This window comes from Castor canadensis, chromosome 8 (assembly GCF_047511655.1).
Source record: "Castor canadensis chromosome 8, mCasCan1.hap1v2, whole genome shotgun sequence".
Taxonomy (NCBI): domain Eukaryota; kingdom Metazoa; phylum Chordata; class Mammalia; order Rodentia; family Castoridae; genus Castor; species Castor canadensis.
Window position 1 is genome coordinate 2,658,926 of NC_133393.1, and position 23,652 is coordinate 2,682,577.

At 40.8% G+C, this 23,652-nt stretch overlaps 1 protein-coding gene across 33 annotated transcripts in view; it reads left to right on the plus strand.

Moving 5' to 3' along the window:
• Dst (dystonin) overlaps positions 1-23,652 on the plus strand; it is a 410,574-nt gene that overhangs the window by 249,388 nt on the left and 137,534 nt on the right. For 29 of the 33 annotated variants that reach the window (XM_074081831.1, XM_074081836.1, XM_074081834.1 and 26 more), the window contains 24 exons: positions 759-878; positions 2,918-3,013; positions 3,123-3,250; positions 6,831-6,924; positions 7,189-7,343; positions 8,658-9,120; positions 9,204-9,332; positions 9,484-9,561; positions 9,651-9,812; positions 9,899-10,003; positions 12,684-12,779; positions 13,350-13,475; positions 14,118-14,270; positions 14,453-14,607; positions 14,882-15,008; positions 15,426-15,609; positions 16,604-16,761; positions 17,140-17,318; positions 17,784-17,922; positions 18,726-18,919; positions 20,107-20,269; positions 20,961-21,044; positions 21,739-21,846; positions 22,327-22,425. In XM_074081831.1, coding sequence (XP_073937932.1) covers positions 759-878; positions 2,918-3,013; positions 3,123-3,250; positions 6,831-6,924; positions 7,189-7,343; positions 8,658-9,120; positions 9,204-9,332; positions 9,484-9,561; positions 9,651-9,812; positions 9,899-10,003; positions 12,684-12,779; positions 13,350-13,475; positions 14,118-14,270; positions 14,453-14,607; positions 14,882-15,008; positions 15,426-15,609; positions 16,604-16,761; positions 17,140-17,318; positions 17,784-17,922; positions 18,726-18,919; positions 20,107-20,269; positions 20,961-21,044; positions 21,739-21,846; positions 22,327-22,425 — 3,495 coding nt within the window. Of the gene's footprint in view, positions 1-758; positions 879-2,917; positions 3,014-3,122; positions 3,251-5,598; positions 6,733-6,830; positions 6,925-7,188; positions 7,344-8,657; positions 9,121-9,203; positions 9,333-9,483; positions 9,562-9,650; positions 9,813-9,898; positions 10,004-12,683; positions 12,780-13,349; positions 13,476-14,117; positions 14,271-14,452; positions 14,608-14,881; positions 15,009-15,425; positions 15,610-16,603; positions 16,762-17,139; positions 17,319-17,783; positions 17,923-18,725; positions 18,920-20,106; positions 20,270-20,960; positions 21,045-21,738; positions 21,847-22,326; positions 22,426-23,652 lie in introns of those variants that run through there. The other 4 variants (XM_074081850.1, XM_074081861.1, XM_074081842.1 and 1 more) reach the window with 3 other exon arrangements.

Below are 23,652 nucleotides of genomic sequence, written 5' to 3' on the forward strand. Positions count from 1 at the left end.
TACACTGCCTATTTGAGTTGTTCAAACACTTAAATAAGTACTGATTTCGTTTTCCTTACCTTCTGTGCTATGAATCTTTCTTGTCTCCCCCTTTAGACAGCAACTTCTTAGCAATAGATACCATGTCTTAAACTTTTACTTTATCACCACACCTAGCGCGGTCCTTTTAAACATAATAAACATCTCTCAAATACTTAATCGAACATAGCAGCTGACAACCTTCCAGTCTCTTCCCTTTTTTAAAAGTTTGCTGAGTAAATACTTGAATAACCCCACCATATCCAGTTCTTTCCTATCTGGTTTTCTTCATATATGGAACACTTTTGAGTGCAGATATGCAGTGGATCTAGATCTAAAATGGTTGACAGTGTTGGCTACGCTTTCTTACTCACTCAAGCTGTTGCTTCCCGTTCTTGAGCCTTGGAAATCAACTCACGTTGATCACACACACCATTTTTTTCTCCTGTTGTTCTTGGGCACAGCTTCAGAAGGTTCCTCATTGCAGTGCCCCAGGCAGCCACTGTCTTTGAATTGGGATCGTTATTTGTTGGGCTAGTGTTCGTGGCCAAATGTTGACAGCATGTTTTTAAAGCTGTTTAGATGGAAAGGGTGGTGGCAGACGGGAAAGCAAGAACAGTTAGTTGGTTTTGTCTGTCAGACTTTAAGACATAAATTCATAGGATGACTTCTGAATTGTGTTAGATATGAATGCTGCTGCCTACAGACACAAATGTTTCCCTGTCCTTTTATTGTTTTAGGATGTTGAAGTCAAATGGATCGAATACCAGAATATGGTAAACTACCTCATCCAATGGATTCGACACCATGTGGCCACAATGTCTGAGCGGACATTTCCTAATAACCCTGTGGAGCTAAAGGTTGGTATCATACAGACACTAAGTAGGATTGATTTGGTTATAAACTTTCAACTAAGGCTGTAATAATTCCATAATTTTAGAAGTTAGTTCAAAGAAAAGTTGCCACTGGCAAGCCACTGAAAAGTAGGCAGACTTTTATTTACTCATTTCCTTCTTATACAGAGGAAATTGAGGTGAATGTTAATAATTAAAACATAATAGCAGCAACACCTTGAAGATGTTTAAGCACCCGGGCTTTGATGGTGAGAGTTTGAAGGTGTAATTTGAGAATATGTCTGGAAGGAACATTGCCAGGTCGTCTCGTGTGTGGGAATGCTCGGAGCCCACCAGCGGCGGGGGCGCTCACATGCGTGACCGTGGTTGGAGCGTGTCTCTGCTTGAATCTTGAATCTTGTCAGGGACGGCCTCAGACGCTTCTTTGGTGGAGCACCGGGGACGTCCTGGACGCTACCCTGAGTCTGAAAATACATACCTGACTTCTCGTACAAGTGAATTCAGCATTGTACTCATGATAGGCAAGTGGAGGTAGCTGAATAATTGAGCCAGACACTTGCCAGTACTTAAACCTCAGGTCAGGCTTTTCAAGGCAAAGATGTTAGAGCAATATACAAGATGTTACAGATACCCACACGTGCCATAGCCTCAGTTGTTTCATTTTGTACATTTGGGTTTGAAATAGCAAAGCAGTCTGTTTTATTTTTACAAACTGGTAATTCTTTACAAAGCTTCAGTTCCGTGATTTGTAAGCTTTATTTTCGTGATCAGGCTGTAATCCCAGAAACCGTAATGGCGCAGGGCGGGCCCTGTGAAAGTCACCGTTCGTGCTCATGCATCTGTACAGCACATCTGTGGCACAGCTCTTACTCACATCGCCACAGGCGGCTGGTCCTTGGCATGAAATTACTTGGCATCTGCCGGTCGGCCACTGTACTTTTTGAAGAGTCCCAGTGGTGTTTGTGTGATGTCTCCCTACGAGGACGTAGCCCTTCTGAGTCAGGAAGCTTTCCCTCTGCCGTGTTTCAGTGTTTAGCACATGGTGACATCCAGCGCTAATGATGAGCGGACATCTGGAAAGATTTCCTTTTTAAGTTCATACGGTCTTTACATTCTGTGTTCAAACACACTTATTTCCAAATGGATTCCTACTGTCTACACCCTTGAGGAAACAGATTTTGGGCTCTGATTAGTACAGATTCTTAAAGTTGTAGAGGAGATTTGCAGGACCACACAGATGACTTGCCGGGTACCTAAGATAGGGCCTAATCTAGGAAAGAAAATATATCATGAGGAGTGCAAATCATTGTATTAGCCAGCACCCCATTGGGCGGAATCCTACAGAACTGTGTCTGCCTGAAGATTTATAGGGTCTTGTTTTAATGCAGCATGAATTATAGTGAAATAATTAGTATGCATTTATTAAACATGGAGACATTTTGCCTATATAATTTTAATTGATACAGTAAATTTTTAATAAACACAATAAATCTTATTTAAGAGGTTCCCAAATGATTATCTACAAATGAGATCATAATTATATGGTTGAAACTTCTACAGTTATAATAGCATCTACCTTTATTTATTAAAAAATGTGTTTAAATTGGCCAGTGGGACTGTGGAACTAAAGTTTAGCTTTTTAGCTGCTAAAAATTCTGTTTTCAGTGATGCAACTGCAAAAAATAGAACAGTTTTTTCCTCCTTTTTGGGAATTGCCTCAGATTATTTTCCAAAAACTGAGAGCAAGGATGCAGCATTTGGAAAGCCACATTGAAGGATGTACTATGTCTCTTGCATGATAGGAGCATTTCGGTAGAGTCATTTTAAATCCTCCTCCCATGGTTATTATCATCCAGATTCCTATGTGGCATGTATCGAATCACAGCTCACATCAATAGTGACACCTGGCTGGGATTGGCATTGGCCTTGAGTGTTACTTTTCCACTGAATGGGTGTGGCACAGTAAATAGTGTCTGCAGTGGTGACATAATGCAAGCACTCTCCTTTGGAGTTTGACCCTTGATTTATTTCTCTTTTCCTTTCAGGCACTTTATAATCAGTACCTACAATTTAAAGAAACAGAAATCCCACCAAAGGAGACAGAAAAATCAAAAATTAAGCGACTATATAAATTGTTAGAGGTAAGCTGAAATTTCCTTTGTACTGTCAAGCATAATCTTTGGGGTTCTTTTTTTGTTGTTCTGTTTTTTTTGCTTCATCTTGATCTTTCTTTTTTTTGCTTTCCTCAAGATTTGGATAGAATTTGGACGCATCAAACTGCTTCAAGGTTATCATCCAAATGACATAGAGAGAGAGTGGGGAAAGCTCATTATTGCCATGCTCGAGAGAGAGAAGGCTCTTCGTCCAGAAGTAGAAAGGTAGGAAAGAGATGTTGGCTGCCATGGGTATCTGGAGGGAGGCAGCTTTCGTCTGTGGAAAGAACATACGTTTGAGAGCCAATCAGGTGAGGACCAACCAGCACGTACCATTTTTACTTCCTTGGTTGTGTGACCTAGTGTAAGCCACTAAGTCTTTCTGATCCTCTTTTTTTAAATCTAGAAACTCTTCTGAGAAGTTTTAAGGAGTAAGTCAGTGAAGTCATTACGTAAAGAATCTGGTAGGCTAGGGTGTAAAGTCTCATCTAATAAAATGTCATAGTTCTAAACCAATTAAAATTGCCCAGGAATGTTTCTCAGACTAGCCTGAGGCCACTAGGGCCTAGACTGAGAACTCATAGGTTGATTACTACATAGTTTGTTCCTTGTTATGTCTTTGACTGTGCTCTCCTCCCATGGGCAGTAAAAAACCAATGCTTACCCTGCCTTCGTGTAAAGACAATGGTATCACATCTAGAAAACATAGAAATGCACCCCAGGTTCCCTTCCTGTCACACTTGTAAAAGTGCATTTGTTCGTGAAATTGCCACCAGCTCTTCCTTGTTCTGTGCTCTCACTGCACCCAGGTGCCCAGGGAGGCATAGCTTAGCCTTTAGAAAGCGTTTGTAGGTGATTTGTGTGTGCCCTGGGGATTAATCCCAGGGCCTGGTGCCTCCTAGGTAAGTGCTCTAGGACTGAACTACAGCCCTATTGGATGAATTTGTTTCTGTTATCGTCCTTCGCCCGCACTCTGACTGTGGTATGTGGCAATTGTGCTCTGTGTTCCTATGGCTTCTGTGGTCAGGTGCCTCTCTGACCTCCTTACTGTCTGCATGGCAGGCCCGCTGGATGGCTGTCAGAGCTCTTATGCTAGCAATCTGCTCTCCTCCACACACAGGTTCACAGTCTGCTCCTTCGGCAGCGAGTCCACTTCATCCTCCCACCTCTCTACGTCTAGTCCCTCTCGGTCCTCAGACCCCATGTTCCTTCCTCAAGAACCTTCCCAGGTTTCCTAGCCTGTCTCACTTCTCTTGGGTGTGCTTATCTTCATGGCACTTACCTCAGTTTAATTTCATAGTGATTTCTGTTTGATTAAGGGCTACCTATTCCTCAGATCTAACCTTCCAAGAGTGTGGAGCAGGCCCGGTTTTGCTGTCCCTTTCATTGACAGTGCTCAGCACTGTCTGTCACACAGTAGACGTGCTCAGTGTAGTGGGATTGTTAGTGTCTCACACATGGACCTCGACATTGTGAGAACGTGAAATAACGCGTGGACAATAAGAGGGCGAGTCCAGCTTGTCAGCACAGTCCTTTATTAAATCACTGACTACACTTTTGTTACAGCATAATATTGATCAAAATATCCAGATAATTAGGATCAAAACCAGCTTGAAATACATCGTATGCAGCTTTTATGAGGAGGTAATTCTGAGTGATCATCTGAATTGACAGAGAAGTACTCCAGAGAAATGATGGAGTGGATTTTAGTCATTGCCGAAGTACCTGGATTTTATCATGTGTTGTAATCCACTTAGTGTTGCTCCAAGAACACCACAGGCTGGGTAACTTATAAAGAAAACTCGTGGAGGTTGAGAAGTCCAGTGTGGCGCTGGCTTCTGGTGTCAGCCTTTGTGCTACGTAATCCCATGGTGGAACACAGAAAGGTGAGAGAGAGAAAGAGAGAGAGCGAGCGGGAGCGCTAGAGTGAGAGGGTTAACACACACAATCATGCATGCATGTGCAAGAGAGAGCAAGTACTGATGCGTGCAAGATGGCTCCAAACTCACTTTGATCAGGAGCCCGCTGCTGCAATAACTAAGCACTCCTGTGATAATGGTGTTGACCTGTTCACGAGGGCCAATCGCCTCCTACACATGCCACCTCTTGACACTGCTGCATTGAGGGTACATCCAGACCTCACCACGGCGGTGAGGGGAGGTGGCACTGGGTTGTGAACTCAGGGTCTTCAGCTTGCTAAGCAGGCATTCTGCCACATGAACCACACCCTCAGCCCTTTTTCACTTTAGTAATTTTTCATATGGGGTCTCACTCACACTTTTGCCTGGATTCAGCTCACTATATGATCCTCATACCTATGCCTCCTGTGTAGCTGGGACCCAAGGCATGTAACACAACATCCAGCTTGTTTGTTGAGATGGGGTCTTGCTAACATTTTTGCCCTGCCCGGCTTTGAACCGTGATCCTTGGGGTCTCCACCTCCCAAGTTGCTGGGATTAATAAGCATGATATACCAGCTAGACCAGCAAAGCATTTTAATGAAGCAAAACAGCTAGGAGTTCAGGGCCCAGTCAATCCTGGATCAGACTTATTACATTACCTTGGAAGTTATGTGAGCTTAGCCAGCCAGGTTCCTTAACTCTAAACTTCGCTTTCCTCATTTGTAAACAGGATGGGGTGGTTGTGGGTGAGAGATGAGGCAGCAGGTATAAAATGATTAGTTCTGGTACATAACAAAGGAAGGTAAGTCTACTCTTAGAAGTTTGGCTTTGTGAGTGATGTTGGAGGTAGGAGGATATTAGGAGTTTGGGGGGTAAATGACAGTATTGCAGATAACACCTACATGGCCTGGAGTGTGCAAAAGACATATAGGACGGATCCAGTGTTCTTAGCTGTGTAATAACCTACAGAAAGGAAAAGCACGCAGAGATTAGATTTGCAGACATCACATTTAAAAAATAACATTACTGACAGCACGCGGTATCAACAAAGGTAAAGGTAACTTTCCAGTTAATTAATCTGTACAATTGACACGGTGGGTGGAGTGGAAAAGGACTTTGCTTCTCATCTGATGCATTTGCTTATGGGTACTTGACAGTCTCCAGCTTTTGCCTCAGGCTGTTCAGTACCGACCGGGCCTGAGCAGAAGTCAGACGTGAGTGCGTATTCGTGCTCTTCGCTGAGGATTGGTGTGGACAGGACAGTCTTCACGAGTGGTTCCCGGGCTTCTGTGAAGCCCTGAGTTGTTTTTTAGGTGGTTGCAGTCAGATGACTCTTTGTGGAAATATTTGGCATGTCTTTTGCAGTGACGCCCGATGAGCTGCTGTCTGTACTTGCAGGGTTTTAGTGCCCTCTACAAAAGGCAAGCCAGGAGAAGGGAACTGCTTCAGGCGAGATTCTTTTGAGTAGCTATCAGCACGGTATTTGCTGTGTGTGGCTGTGCATGTTGGAGAGTATTTAAGGAGGTGTTAGAGCTGTAGCATTCAGCCGCATCTTTGCGCGTTAGAAGCAGAGCTTTCTCCAGAACTTCTCCTTTCACTCCGCTTTTAATGGTCACAGAACATCATTTCGGGGCTAAAAATGCACAGCAGTAGTTACAGTTACCGTAGCAGCGATTCTGTGTTTAGTAACACTACCAGCACTCGGACGAGTCTTGATTCAAATGAAAATCTCCTCTCAGTTCACTGTGGTCCAACGCTCATCAACTCCTGCATTAGCTTCGGCAATGAGTCGGTTGACAGACACAGGTATCCATCGGCGGGTGGGGCTGCTTGCCTTTTTGGCGGGCAGCATTCCTCGGGGGTGGTGAGCCTTTGGTTTTATTCTCTTTTGTCCCTTCTTTTAGGCTGGAGATGCTTCAGCAGATCGCCAGCCGGGTTCAAAGGGACAGCATCATCTGTGAAGACAAACTGATCCTTGCTCGAAATGCTCTCCAGTCTGTAAGTTCATTTAAGGAGCGGTTAGGTTGCTGTCGGGGGTCCGCGTGTGTTTGGATGAACTCAAACGTTCACGTAGTGTTTGGTTGATTCTGGCTTGTGAGACTTAAAGTTTGCTAAGCTGGTAACTGGTACACGTTCTCCTGAGGGACAGTGAGCAGAGGGAAAACAGCCAGCGAGGCTGCTGTTCTCATTCTCGGTGTTGCAAATTCAAGGTGGTTTCCGTGCTTATTTCACATGATTAATACTGAGTTCTTTTAACCACAGGATTCTAAGAGGTTAGAATCAGGGGTGCAGTTTCAGAATGAAGCAGAAATTGCTGGGTATATACTTGAATGTGAAAACCTTTTACGGCAGCACGTAATCGATGTGCAGATCCTTATTGATGGGAGATACTATCAGGCAGATCAGTTGGTACAGAGGTAAGCATGCCACTTGTTCCTGCCCTGTCTTTCTGAGTAACTTCCTTGGGCACTTGTGGGAGGGATTAGAGTGTAACAGTTTTTTGTGATGTATTTCTTAGCTCTGTTCAGTTGGGAAGTGTGTCATAATAATTGTGATGTGTTTTGGTGTGTTCAGTATCTTTAAAGATCAATAGTTGAAAAAAGGTTTTATGATACATTCGATAGTTAGTGCTTTAGCAATTGAGGGACTCACTAAAATGAGTATTTTAAATGTCTGTGTTGTTACCTAGGAACATTACAGATACTCGTATGTGTGGCTCATTTGTAGGGTATGTGTTTAGCATGGGTAAATCCTGGGTCCAGAGCCCAGCACTGCTCAAGGAAAAAAAAAGAAAAGAAAACATATATGACCATTGAAAAAGGAAAAATAGGAAAAGTGTCACTTTAGTTCACTTTTCTTCTTATTCTGTTATGAAGATATTCATACAAATATAGTGTATAAAAATGTGTGTCTCTGAGAAATGAATTTTGAGGTAGGAACATAAACTTTTAGACTATAGGTTTCTCTCTTTCTTTGTCTCTCTCCATTTGTATATAAAAGCAAAATTTATAAATCATATTTGACCCAATAATTTCACTTTTATAGGAGTCTTATGATAATTAAATATAGATAATATATAAATAAAAATAGCAAAAAAGCTTTATGTTCATGCCAGAAGTGTAAGAAAAGTTTGTTGTTATCCTAAATATGAAATAGCAGGTGAATGATCACATTATGGTATGGTAATTTGTCCACCATAAATGATGGTTATAGATATTAATCTTATGAAAAGTTCTCCTAGCACAGTGCTTAGGGAGAAAATACTCATGATGGAAAAATTTAACGATATGCTCATGATTCCTGAACTGAACTCAGGACTTAGCGCTTACAAAGTGGGTGCTCTACGGCTGAGCCACACCTCCAGTCCCTTTTGCTCTGGTTGTTTTGGAGATGGGATTTCATGAACTGTTTGCCCAGGCTGGCCCCTAACTGCTGTATCTTGATCTCAGCCTCCCAAGAAGCTAGGCTTATAGGCGTGAGCCACCTGACACCAGTTTATAATGACTTTTTAAAATCAGAGTTCTCTTCAACACAGCTGAGTTTCAAATTAAAACTGAACTGAAAGTAGAGTTCTTCTGTGCCCCTTAATACTTCTTCTATCTCCATCCTTAAAATCTTCCACTGGTACAATGTCAGTACACAGTTGTTCCCTGAAGTCATGGCTTACCTCAGGATTCGCTCTTTGGGACAGTGCCTTTTTAGCCCATGTCATCCCTCTGATGTTCTTTCAGGGTGGCAAAGCTGCGGGATGAAATCGTGGCCTTACGGAATGAATGTTCCTCGGTGTATAGCAAAGGACGCATGCTGACCACAGAACAGACCAAGCTCATGATATCAGGAATCACTCAGAGTTTAAACTCAGGATTTGCACAGACCTTAAATCCTTGTCTGAACTCAGGGCTGACCCAGAGTTTAACGCCTTCCCTGACCTCCTCTAGTGTAACTTCTGGGCTGTCATCGGGGATGACTTCCCGCCTCACTCCGTCTGTCACTCCAGCTTACACACCTGGTTTCCCGTCGACATTAATTCCGAATTTCAGTTCAGGAGTGGAGCCAAATTCATTGCAGACTCTGAAATTGATGCAGATCAGAAAACCCCTTCTTAAATCGTCTTTGCTGGATCAGAATTTAACAGAAGAGGAGGTCAACATGAAATTTGTCCAGGATCTTTTGAATTGGGTCGATGAGATGCAGGTACAATGCTGCTTACTTTACCTGAGTATTTTGCTTTTCACTGCTGTGAACTCCATTTTTTAATCTAGTATTTTGCATGACAGGTGCAGCTGGACCGCACTGAATGGGGCTCAGATTTGCCAAGTGTTGAAAGCCATTTAGAAAATCACAAAAATGTTCACCGAGCTATTGAAGAATTTGAGTCTAGCCTTAAAGAAGCTAAAAGCAGTGAGGTGTGTGAATTTAAAAACTGTATATGTACCTGTAGTTTCCTGTTGCAGTGCTCTTTATGTAAAGACTGTGTATATCAGTAATAGATACATCACGTGTTAGTCAGAATTCTTTAAGATTCCTGACTCCTGTGTCTTTTTATCTCATTTGTAGATTCAAATGACAGCTCCTCTTAAGCTAACTTATACAGAAAAGTTGCACAGGCTGGAGAATCAGTATGCAAAACTTTTGGTAAGTTTTTATTAAAAAACAAACAAACTTTGTGTCCCTTATCTCTGTCTGGCAAAGATAAAATTCTTACACTGACTTTCCTTTCAAAGAATACATCCAGGAATCAGGAACGGCACCTTGACACACTCCATAATTTTGTAACTCGTGCAACTAATGAGCTTATCTGGTTGAATGAAAAAGAAGAGGAGGAAGTTGCTTATGACTGGAGTGAGAAAAATACCAGCATAGCTCGGAAAAAAGATTACCATGCAGTAAGTACAGCCATTGCACTTACTTGAGTGCAAAAGTTGTATTTGAGGTTGACATCTTTTTCTAACACACTTGTTTCTTAAATTAGGAATTAATGAGAGAACTTGATCAAAAGGAGGAAAATATTAAATCGGTTCAGGAGATAGCAGAGCAGCTACTTCTAGAAAACCACCCGGCTCGGTTGACAATTGAGGTGAGTCAGGAAGTGTAAAGGTCTGGGTTGAATACTGATGTGTGATTATTTCCCCATTGCTGTTAAGATGAAAAATACAAAATACCAAACTTTTATTATAGCCTGCCTCAAAAATAACGTTTCTGACAAATCATGCTGATTCTTCCCTTCTGTTCTCTTGTTCTCTAAGAATGTCACCTGTCACTTTGAATAAAGGTAGCGTGGTCGAGCTCTGTGGCCAAGGGCGTAGATTACTGTAAATATGCAGGACTATTTCTTTAAGGTGTGCATTTTACTTCTTCCTGACTCTGTGACATTAAACAAGTGACACAATCTTGCTAAGCTTCATTACCATACCAAAAATGAAGGAAGTGGCTTCAATAAGAATTGTGGGAGACAGAGAAGAAATCACTTATCGTACAACCTTAGAACAGTGCTTGGTATGTAGTATCTTCTCGAGAAGTATCTTCTATTATGATTTAATTTGAAACTTTCACTTAGGATCTGGTCTCGTTAAGTACACTGGACAGCATCCTCCTAGAGTGGCGTGAACATTTCAAATACAGAAGAGAATTTATGGAGTTGCTGCGTAGTTGTAACAGTGGTGGAGTTTCCAAGTTGTAGGCCTCATCTGCACTTGATGGAGTTGGTAGCATGTGTAAAATGTTACATGACAGGCAGCCAGGGAGCAGCACACGTGGACAGGCAGGTGTGATATGTTGCAGAGGAAAGAACGCTCTGTGTGACATCCTTCACACTCACGGTTGAGGGAAGGAATATGGCAGTCTTTATTCACTGAAGTCATCACTCACGAAATATTAGTAAAATTCTAGGTGTCATTAGGAAGTTTTGGGGATGTTAAATTTGACCTCCTTTCATATAAAATGTGCATTTGCACCCACATGAACACCTTATCAGTGTTGACATAGAAGACTAGGGACCACTAGGGAAAGAAAGGAGAATAATGGGAGGTCTGGGTTTACTTTTCTATGATAACAAGCTAAGAATAGAGTATTCCTTAGGGCAGAAAGGGGAAAGCTGTTAGAAAATGTGATTGTAGGTTAAGCATTTTGACAGAAATGGAAAATGTGAGTGTGAATCTGACTACTTTTATGTGGAAATCATCAACCGAAAGTGTCCTAAGTAGTAAAATGAAGCCTCACTCATCTTTATGATCCCATGGTCCACCCAGGGTCCTTTCTGGTTATGTGAGTAATAATTAGTTAACTATTGACACCGTTTCCTTTTTTTTGACATTTCATGGAATTTATTGGAATATAACACAGTTCACATACTCCCTTACACCTCTTGAAGTCTTACCTGTGTTCTGGTATACTTTTAAAAGCCAATAATAAGTATTTCAACATAGCTCAATAAATATAAAAATATTTGGTGTTATATTCAACAATTCAAAAGGAATAAAAAATGTCTAATAACTTGTAAACTATGTTTTCTGTAAGTACAAATACTAGAAAACCATAATTAATAGCAATAAGTATGTTCTCAACTTTATGGAAAAAGCTAGTAATCTAACAGTGCACGGTGATATATGTTTTATAACCAATTTATCCAAAGTAGTTTGATTTGAGGGGCGTACACAAGGCCCTGGGTGCGATCCTAGTATCAAGAAACAAACAGAAAGTAGCTCAATTTAAGGGAGCAGATAATATGCTTATATGTTGCCCAGTTCCCAGGGCTGCAGCATACAGCCCATTTAGAAACCTGCCTGAGCATAGCTGGGCAGGAATGGTTGTCCCAAATGGAGGAGCAGTGATGGGCTTCAAGGTCATTAAAGCACCCAGAGCGCCCTCTCCTGGACGTCAGTGAATTGGACCTTGTATATGTATAAGATAAGAGTATCTGATGTTTCCTAAGTAGATATTCTTTCTGCAGTGTTTTGCCATTATGAAAGATACGCTTGTATTGATAAAAGTTCAAGTAATCAAATGTTTTAAATAAAAATTCCAGGTATTATAATTGTTATAACTCCAGAATTACACTGATAGGAAGGTGTACAATTTCTCCTTTCTACCTGCCCCAGACCTTTCCTCAGCCAAATCAAGAGGGAAACTGCAGGTCCATACGTTTCTATCTTAGAAGGTGTATTTCATGATTCAGTAATATAAAATCTCAGAGATAGGATGGGTGAAGATGTCCTGAAGGAAGGTGTATTTGAGCTCAAAGCACGTGTCAGGGCAGGTGACAAAGGAAGGGGTTGGTTGCTAAATAGGAAAGTGTGTGCACATATTTTAAATGATAATTTTTCCATGGAAAAATAGCCACAGTTAACATTTTCCTTGTATTTATTGAAATTTTTCAAGAATTTGAAATAAATAGTTCCGTGAGACCCTGTGTCCAAAAAAACCCATTGTAGCAATGGGCTGATGGAGTGGCTGCAGGCGTTGGCCCTGGGTTCTGCAGAGAAATCAACCGAACTGGCTTTAAAGTTTATATGTGAACTTTAAGACTGGTGTGAAAGTGAGAACTCTTAGACAAAGTCTCATCCTGTTAAAACAATTGATCATCTGTGTAGGTAGCAGAGTATTTTATCGTTTAAAGGCGTCAATGTCTGCAGTGCCAGGGTTTGAACCCTGAGCCTCAGGTATGCTAGGCAAGAGCTCTGCCACTGAGCTACATCCCTGTAGGGCTCTAGATACCTTATTTATCTCCAGCCAGTTTCAATGGCTATTTTATCTTTCAGGCCTACAGAGCAGCAATGCAGACGCAGTGGAGCTGGATCTTACAGCTCTGCCAGTGTGTGGAGCAGCACATAAGGGAGAACACTGCGTATTTCGAGGTAAATGACTGGAACCACACTGTCCATAAACAGCATTGTGACTTGGGATGACCTGCAGAAATCTAAGTTACCAACATTTGTAAAAATACACACAATACACAGAGGGGAATGAATGGAAATGTTTCTCTGTAGTGTCTAAGGGCTATAAGACTACAAGGAAAAAATCCTTTAAAATCCCCTTAAAATACCATAATGTCTGAATTCTATGAGTGTCACTTATTAAGGAAGGCTGTTCATTAGAGAGTTGCCAAATGAAGAGCCAAATGAACTCTTCATTTTAACTCTTCAAAAGTTGAAGGTATTCTTGGAATTCCACCTCTACTTAAAAACTGTTTGAATCCTGAAGTAAAACAGACCTTCAGTCAGAATAGTAGAGAGGCAAACTTGAGGTCCATCTGCTGGTGATTTGTTATAACCACCCAAGTTCACGGGTTGTTGCTTGGTTCAGGAAGGCTGGGGCTGTGCGGCTGTCTTCTGCTTTTATTCTGTGCCCGCTTGTAAGGGCGCACTCAGGGCAGCTCTGTGCTTTGCCCACATTTACTGCAACTGCCACGTTTTGTCTTTCCTCAGTTTTTCAATGACGCCAAAGGAGCTACCGATTCCCTACGGAACCTAAAAGACGCCATTCAGCGGAAGTACAGCTGTGATAGGTCCAGCAGCGTCCACAAGCTGGAGGACCTCATCCAGGAATCAATGGTACTGAAACGGAAACCTGTGCACTGCATCAGTGGTGTGCAACGGCTGTTAGACCACACTTTCAGAATGTTTTTATGGGTGCAGAACTTATATTTTGTTGGCACTTGATAACTCAATTAAGCATCTAAACCTTCAGTTTTAGTATTTTTTGGTAACAAATACAACTATAATTTTTTATGTGATAATCTTGATGTTTTAAAATGCTTTAACAGTGGTGTGTGTGGTCGTGTGTGTGTGTGTGTGTGTGGTGTCTCTGTGTGTTGTGTGTTGTGTCTGTGTTGTGTGTGTGTGTGCCTGTGTCTCTTAGTCATTTGTTCTTTAGTCAGTTCGTGTTAAGAGCTTTCTGTGTCTGGACTCTGTTTTTGATTCTGGAGGTGCATCAGGGAAACTCTCCCCTCATAGAATTTACATATTAGAGTGGGAGCTAGCAATACAGAAAGCAAAGTATATGTGCTGTTAGTGGTGATAACGCTGAAAAAGAAAAAAAATAACAAAGAAGAGACAACCAAGAGAGGGTGAGGAGGGGTTGAAGGCTCAACTCTGGTGGCTGGGAACACTTTTCTGATGAAATTTCTTTGTGCAAACCCCTGAAGGAGTGGAGAGTACAAGTCTTTTACTTTTAAAATCTGTTGTGTTTGTTAGGAAGAGAAAGAAGCGCTTCTGCAGTACAAGAGCACAGTAGCCAGCCTGATGGGGCGAGCGAAGGCGGTCGTTCAGCTGAAGCCAAGGAACCCGGACTGTCCACTCAAAACCTCCATCCCCATCAAAGCCATCTGTGACTACCGACAGATTGAGGTACTCGTAACGGCTGTGCCAGTCTGTCATTATTCCTGTCTTTTAAAAATGAGATTATTATGCTTGATTAAGTTTTTTCCAGCCCATTAAACAAAGCAAAACAAAAATCCCAAGACTGAATGTGGAGAAAAATTAGTTACTAGTGAGCTCATTTGGTTATTCTCTTCCTCCTTGAAAACCAGATAACCATTTACAAAGAGGACGAGTGTGTTCTGGCGAACAACTCTCATCGAGCTAAATGGAAGGTCATCAGCCCTACGGGGAATGAGGCCATGGTCCCGTCTGTGTGCTTCTCTGTTCCTCCACCCAACAAAGACGCTGTTGACTTTGCAAACAGGTTTGTGCACATTACACAAAAACATGGAGCTGGTTTGGGGGCTTTCTGGAGGTTAAAGAAACAGTCAATACTTCGTCACGGCTCCCCAGGGGAGGGCTCCAGAACTAGTAAGCGCTGGACATCTCACAAGAAAAATGTGTGCATGTCTGGAAATACCACAGTGGAACCCATGTGCAACTCATATATGGTAATAAAAAAGAAGAAAAAATTGTGTGTAGCATGTTTTCAAAAGGAGTAGAAAGGCTTAATCTGTGTTTTCTTTCATCTGTTTCAGACTTGAACAGCAGTATCAGAACGTCTTGACGCTTTGGCACGAGTCGCACGTTAACATGAGGAGTGTGGTGTCCTGGCATTATCTTGTCAGTGAAATTGATAGAATTCAAGCCAGCACTGTGGCCTCAGTAAGTACGAGGGTGCACGTCCACCCAAGAACATGGGGCACCTTGTGGGTGGAGTTTGAATCTGCTCTAAACTAGAATGGAGCCTCGTGAGAGCCACGCTAACATTCCGCGTTCAGTGACTGCGTGAGCAAGGTACTTTCTAAGAATTGGGGAGCTGTGGAGGTGGCAGAGAGAAAAGGAGATGATGGGCTTAGTGTGTGAACCTACAGAGGTGAGATGAGTGTAGTTTTATTTCATTTATTGAATCTTGTTTTTCCTTATCTTTTGAAACCTGAAATTGTTAATTACAAAGAATAGTAATGTCACATGGTTTCTAATGCAACTGTGATGCACCACGAGATCCACTTGAGATCTGTCTCGTTCACACATAACCCTCAGTCCTGTGAGCACTAACTGTGCATTTGTGGTCTCCTTTAGATAAAGACGATGCTGCCTGGTGAACACCAACAAGTTCTGAGTAATCTGCAGTCTCGTTTTGAAGACTTTCTGGAAGATAGCCAGGAATCCCAAATATTTTCGGGCTCCGATATAACACAACTGGAAAAGGAGGTTAATGTGTGCAAGCAGTACTATCAAGAACTTCTGAAGTCTGCAGAAAGAGGTAAAGAAATTGGAGTTCAGTGTTTTTCCCCAGAGGTGTTTAGTCCAGACTGTTTTCTGAGCTCAGAGGGATCTCAGTCCTAAGAGTGTTTTGTCACTCAGCCCACGATAGGCAGACACAACTGCTGAAACACTAAAAAAGTGTGAGAGACTGGAGCTGTAGCTCTGTGTAGATAGCATGCCTGAACCCCGGTACCAAAAAGAAACCTAAGACGGTCAGGAGGGGAATCATTTACTTCTAAATGATGAGCTAACAGAAGGACGCCCACCAAATAGCATGACAGCTGACTCATCCTTACTGCGCCTGCTCTTCAGCACTTCCACCATTTTTCAATGTTCATAGTGGTGATTCTTCAGCTTCAGAGAGATTTGGTTATTTTCCTGTGTGTAGTTTCACACAGGGGTTAGAGCAAAAGGCTTTGTTTCATTAACTTTTATTAAACATACCGTTTTTTGTTATTTTGGGGGCAGTGTCTTGCTGTGTAGCCCAGGCTGGCCTTGAACTCACAATCCTCCTGTCTCTGCCTCCTGAGTGCTGGGATTACAGGTATGTGCCACTGCATCTGGCTTATTAAGTATAGCTTTTATTCTGAATGCTTTTTGATATTACTTAGAGACAGTTTTACTAGTGATATTCTATGTTAAGATCTTAAGCAGTAACACTTTCTTTACCTGCCTTTTACTTTTAAGGGTTTTTATCTAATTTTTGTAATTGAGCTACACCTTATGTAATTCACGTTTTTGTGAACATAAAGCGGAAGAATCTGTTAATTTCCTTGGACATCGTAAGTCAGAAACTGATACTTCAGATGGCGTTAGAGAAGTTTTACTAACACTTCATAAAATTTGAAACATGTTTTTAGATTTCATCTCTTGTGATGATAAAGGGACCCACTGGTTTGACTAACTGTGACCCAGTCAGAAAACTGTGTGAAAACATGACATCCAAAGGTTGAAGTCATGGTGTTTTCTAAGCAGTGTGTTTATTTTCACAGAGGAGCAGGAGGAGTCGGTCTATAATCTCTGCATCTCTGAAGTTCGAAACATTAGGCTTCGGTTAGAGAACTGTGAAGATCGGCTGATCAGACAGATCCGAACTCCCCTGGAGAGAGACGATTTGCACGAAAGTGCGTTCAGAATCACAGAGCAGGAGGTGAGAGTTGTAAATGCCTTGCGGAAAAAGGGGGAATTAACTCTCTCTGTGTCAGGCTCAGCCTTGCATGCTGGTTCCTCTGTGAGTCTGATTCTGTAATTCAGTTCTGCCCCTGACTGGGGTAAACACAGAAACGTGTACCTTCACTCATCCTGAGAGGCTCCTCATTGCGTACCTGCTGTATGCACAGGAACTAAGGTGTTTGGGTCTGCAGAGATGGGCAATAGGAGAAGTTTTGATTATAAAGCCGGAATGCCCTGTCTTTAGTTCTTTGGTAGAGAAAGTAGATCTTTTAACTGAAAGATTATAGTGTGAAGTGTGTTTTTAAACTGTTTATAAGAAAATACCCTATTGGGGTGTTTGTCCTCTGTTGTACAGAAACTAAAGAAAGAGCTGGAGCGACTTAAAGATGACTTGGGAGCCATCACAAATAAGTGTGAAGAGTTCTTCAGTCAGGCAGCTGCCTCCCCGTCTGTTCCCACCCTGCGGTCTGAGCTCAGCGTGGTCCTTCAGAGCATGAGTCACGCCTACTCCATGTCTTCTACCTACATAGAGAAGTATGTGGCTTCTGGTTGCCATGTACCCTCCTTCATCCACCTGTCCCTCGTGCCTGCTGTTAGGAATTTGTTTTTGTGAACACGAGTGGTCCGTTCTGTTCTGTCTGAAGGAATGCATTAATCATTTCTATGGGTTTATGATGCTTCTTCGTGTTGAGGGGGAGTGTGCTTTAGAGATTGTGTGTAAGGTGTTATCTCCCCACATTTCTGTTTTGGTAGCTCAGTCTGCAGGGTTTTCCTCTCATGTTTGGCCTAAAGAAGGTTGGAAACTATCTTGTGTTGTCATCTCTTTGTAAACATCACCCCACAGGTTAAGAGAGTCTGCTGACTGCCCGTCTTAGAGAAATTGTGTTGGTATTCCCAGATGAAGAATGTGCTGCCAGGTGTCACAATGATGCTTCAGGATTGCATTATGCAAAAATAGATATGTAACAGTAAGGGCTATTATTTAATTCTCTTTTAAAGGTTGAAAACAGTTAATTTGATATTAAAAAATACTCAAGCTGCAGAAGCACTTGTAAAGCTTTATGAAACCAAACTGTGTGAAGAAGAAGCGGTCATCGCTGATAAGAATAACATTGAGAATCTGATGAGTACTTTAAAGGTAAGGGAATCGCTTTTTTAAGACCATCCTCTGCAAGTATTTCACCAGCACTGAGCTCAGATCTTCAGATACTGAGCGTCAGTGTCTTACTTGGAACGCACTTTTGAAGGAATGGGTTCCATTTCACATATCTAACTCCATACTCACACAAATAAGCATAGTCAGTCATGTTAGTTTGAGGATGGTTCTTCTCATTGGAAGTTTGAGTCTTTGTGAAAATAGTTTTTCATTCTTAATTTATGTTGGCAAAAAAGACAAGTTGAAGCTAAAAATTAAATTACTTGTAACAGATTCTCTTGTTAAAAGAGGCAGTTATTTTAAGGGGGCAAATGGAGTTAATCTAAAAAAGGAGAAAGATGTGATTGTACTTATCTGTCTGTCTGTATTTCTATATGTAAAGCTGTTAGCAAAACTATGGCAAAACATTGAAATTATCTCAGTGATTTTTAATACACGTATATATTTTTTAAACATGGATTAGAGGCATTTTAAAAACAACCAGTGAAAAGACTTATTTTACTTATTGAGGTGACAACCTTGCTTATGGAATGTATTTTATTGATATGTAAATTATGTAAGACTGAACTTTATAACTTATTATTTTTTTTTAGGATCAAAGTACAGCCAAATATTGGCTATTTAAAATGAAGTTAATCTTGATATAATATTTTGTATATGGTAATCTTTCCTTTGTCTGATTTTTTATCTGCCATTTTTAAATAAATGGAAACATGAGGAGAACAATATGTTTACCCCATGACTGGTTGATACATTTTTATCACTCACTGATTCATGTATTTTAGCAATGGCGATCTGAAGTAGATGAAAAGAGAGAGGTATTCCACGCACTGGAGGATGAGCTGCAGAAAGCCAAAACCATCAGCGATGAGATGTTTAAGACATACAAGGAGCGGGACCTTGATTTCGACTGGTACAAAGAAAAGGCAGACCAGTTAGTGGAAAGGTGGCACAACCTCCATGTGCAAATCGACAGCAGGCTAGTATCCTTTCTGTTCAGTTTAAGTTCAGATTCAGTGTCTACTTGTATGCTGAATGAAAGCTAAAGTTACCAGGCTTTCTAAAAAAATCCATAGTTAATTTTATTAATTGCAAGAATTGTACCTACCTGCATTTCTTTCTCAAATGATAGACTTTAGCAAGACATTTAACTTCAAAATAAGCATTTTTCCAGTATTTCTGTATAATTAAAACTATTGATGGCATTTGTCTCATTAATGTACTTGCCTTTTCTTACTTGTTTTTGGTGCTAGTGATTGAAGCCAGGACCTTGTACATGGTAGGCAAACTATACCACTGAACTACATCTCCGGCCCTTGTTTTTTTTGAGACAGGTTTTCTCTATGTAGCCCAGGTTGGCCTTGAACTTGCTATGTAGTCCAGGCTGCCTCTGGCCTCTGCCTCCCTAGTGCTGGGATTGTAAGATTGTGCCACCACACCTGGCTTACTCACCTTTTTGAAGAAAAATAAAGTTCTCTAATTATTGCTGACTTATTCACATAATTGTGACTTAGTAAGAATATGAATCATACATTTAATTCATAGGGCTCTGTGTAGCAATCTCTGTCAGACTAAGAAATATAAAGAAATTGAAATGATGTGATTTTCATTTTAATTGATGAGTTAGGGAAGTTGAAGTCATTTTACAGTGACCGAGTCAAAAACAATAACAGTAGTAGATATGAATGAGCCTTTTCTCATTCATTTTTATTATGTTTATATTAGTGTAAATTAAATGCTTTGGTGATACATTTCCATTCTTGAGAAGTAAAATTGTATCCAGATAGACGTTGTCTTACCTCTGTAAAATACATGATAAATAGGTTTAATGTGCTGGCTTGAAAATCATGGAAACAGGTGTTTAATCTCAGCTCCTCAGAGAGTTCTAAGGCCACATTGAACTGTTCATTGAACTGCCTTCTCATTTCAGAAATGACCAACCATTAGGTGTCTGGCTGTTCCAAACAATTCTGATTGATACATTTCTTTTTAGTGTTAGTATCTCAGGCTAAACCCTAGAGTAATCTGTGTCACTAAATTGTACAACTACAACCCATGGTTGGTGTCGGTGCTCTTGGAGGTGTGCCTTAGGGCGCCACTATCTCCATTTCTATTTTCTGTCTCCCTTCACACTGCTGGAAACCGTGACTGTTTCTGTTCTCTTAGGTTGCGGGACCTGGAGGGCATTGGGAAATCACTGAAGTGTTACAGAGACGCCTATCAGCCTCTAGATGATTGGATCCAGCAGGTTGAAAGCACTCAGAGGAAGATTCAGGAACATCAGCCTGAAAACAGTAAAATGCTTGCTACGCAGTTGAATCAACAGAAGGTATGTTTTTAAAAAATCCTTGCACTGAGGTTATATCTCTATTTGGTTAGTCATGAGACCCATCTTTCTTGCCTGTGTTAAAAGGAAAGGCAACTATTTTAGAGAAAGGTAGAGAGTTTAATATTGATGTAAATCCTACAGCCCAAACGTATGCACATCACTTATTTTTATTTTTTGGAGATAATTTTATAAAGCATCAGTAATAAGAAAGTAGCATACTGGGAGAATTTTCAAAACTGCTAAAGATTAATCATAGCTGTTGTCTAATCTCTTTGATAATTTGCTGGTCACAATAGTTCTGTGGGATTCTAAATAAATAAAAGTGCCTACTGGTAGAAATTAAACAGTCACATTTGACAGAAAGTCTAATACTTTGAGATTTTTGTTGCATCTTTAGGAGCCAGTAATTTCTGTTTCATCAGGAATAGAGGTAGCAAGGGCATCAGGTCTGCCTTTTGATCATTCCTTTGGAGTTCAGGAATTTCTGCTTTGGAAACCTCCTGAGCGGGAGGGTCACTTGTGAGTCTTACCCTGAAAGTTTGTAATTTACCTGTAAGACAAGTTGCGTATTGAATATAAAGTGTTAAGGAGCTATACTATTAAATGACAAGGATATTTCTTAGTGCCCGAGCATCTTAGATGTAGAACAAGATGCCTTGTCGTGTGTCTTCTAAGTCGTGTGTGTTTGTAGATGCTGGTGTCTGAAATAGAAATGAAGCAGAGCAAAATGGATGAGTGTCAAAAATATGCAGAACATTACTCAGCTACAGTAAAGGTAAGATTCAGTTACTGTAGTCAAATGTAGTAACCAGGTTCACAATGCCATGATGTACTTTTAAAGCCAAGAAAGGCATTTCACTCTATGTTGAAAAGTAGAAGGTGAGACTCCTCATTTAGATGTTTTCACACTTTTTTACCTAATAATTCTTTCTTAAATCTTGAGTCAGGTAACAGTTCCTTTTATTTTTTAGTGTTTCTCTCTCTCTCTCTCTCTCTCTCTCTCTCTCTCTCTCACACACACACACACACACACACACACACACACACGCACACACACAGAAAGAGAGAGAGACAAATGCACAGCTCTGAAACTGGTTTCTTGCCACTGTCCTATCTTGTTCTCATTTCTCTTTGACATTGACAGAACTTCTCACTTTCTGGCTTGGGGAACACGTCTCGTCTTTTCAGGTTATGATAGACAATTTCTCAGCTTTCCTGATCCACAGTTCCATTGTTCAGCTAGAGGACAAGGAGGCTGAACATGACTACAGCATTCCACGAGCGTCCAAAGAGGCGTGGGAACTCCCTGGCCGCTCTACATCTTTCTGCTTTCATCACCACCTTGGTGTGGTGGTGGTAGTTTCATATTTTTTGTATTTAAAATTAATTCAGTGAAACTAGGTTTCAGTTCTCTGGGTTTAATCCGGCTTTGCTTCAGATAACTTTATTATATTTCCTTTTTTATACAGGACTACGAATTACAAACAATGACCTACCGGGCCATGGTGGATTCACAACAAAAATCTCCTGTTAAACGCAGAAGAATGCAGAGCTCGGCAGATCTCATTATTCAAGAGGTAATAAAAGGAGGAGAGAAGGGGCATAGAACATTGCTAAGAACAATTCTACTTTCATTATGGTAAAACATACCTGATATAAAATTTGCCATTTTCATTATTTTAAAATGTGTGATTTAGTGGCGTTTTCGTACCTCACAATATCGTATGTCCGTCAACACCAATCATTTCCAGCACTGTTTATTACCTCAAACCGCATATCTAAACCTAAAGCAATACATTTTACTAAGGGCTTTTAAAAAACCCTTTTAAAGTCAAGATCAATTCAAGACTAGTTAGTAACTGCAGAGAAAATAAACGCACTTCACGATTAACCTTGGTGCCACGTCACGTAGTTTGTTGAACACAGCAAGTTCATTGCTACCCCGTTATCATTTATGATTGGGCGTGGGGTGCTTTATTTTCCTGCTAATATTGTTAGAATTACTACTCAAGTTTCACTGAATTGGAGATTTTGTTTTTATTACTTTCTCTTTGTAGTTCATGGACCTCCGGACACGGTACACTGCTCTGGTCACATTGATGACACAGTATATTAAATTTGCTGGCGATTCACTGAAAAGGCTGGAAGAGGAGGAGGTAACCACTAACAACCAAGAGCTAATTGAACAGGAAGTAGATTTGAATGTCAACCCACACATGGTTTGGAAAGGCAAACTATGTTTTCTGTGATAACTTTTTACATGGCTGATAGTTTATGAAAGTAATTAATAATGAAAAAAAAGAGTAAGGCCTAACTAAGATTTTGTTTGTTTTGAAGATTCCCTCAAATAGAAAAGCTTTTTTTGATAGTATTGGAAGCTGAACTTAGGGCCGTGTGCTTGCTAGGCAGGCACCCTACCAATTGAGTCACTCCGCCAACCATTTTTGCACTGGTTATTTTTGAGATAGGATCTGGCTTTATGCCTGGACAGCAGTCCTCCTGTCTGTGCTTCCTGTGCAGCTAGGATGACAGGCACACTCTGCCATGCCCAGTCACTGAGAATGGAGGATCTCACGAACTTTATTTCCCAGTCTGGGCTGGAACCGTGATCCATCCTGGTGGCTAGGATTCCAGGCGTGAGCCACCAGCACCCAGCTAGAAAAGCATTTTAAAATTTTCCCTTCAGCTGAGCTGGGGATGTAGCTCAGTAGCGGACCATTTGTTTATCATGCACATGGCTTCAGTTCTCAGCACTACAAAAAAAAAAAATCACTTTGGAACCATAACATAATAGGTTGAATGTCCTAAATGGTTTTCCTTAAGTAAGGAAATGTGGGCATTTTAGAAGAATTTTATTCATTTCTCACAACTGAGCTTATTTCTATGAAGTATAGTTACTGCCCATACGGCATCTTCAGCCACACTAAATGAACACATTTGTTTTATGTGCTTTAAATTAACTTGAGTCTTCAAGGGATTGAAATTATCATAATTTAAATATGCTAAAAAGATCAATTTTGTATTAGGTGTTTATAGAAAAGAATGTTACTTTTAAGAATTATGGAGTTTTGCACTTTGTGTTTTTGCAAAAATAATGGCCATGACGTAAGTACCATTCTGACTTGGAGGAGTTCAGTGCTTTGATTCTGCCTGTATAAATTGTATTCGGATATCAAAAGAGTAAGGACTTACTTATAAGAATAAATTGTCATGAGAGGCTTGTTTTTCTAATCTTGAAGGGATTCTTCTGTGCTATGTTATCTTGATATGCTTTCTCTTCCTAACTACAGAACAGACAAAGATAGTAGACTGAATGCTTAAAAAAAAAATAGTAAGTTGTGAAATATGGGGCCGAGCCCTCTTAATTGGACTGTTGAAATTTT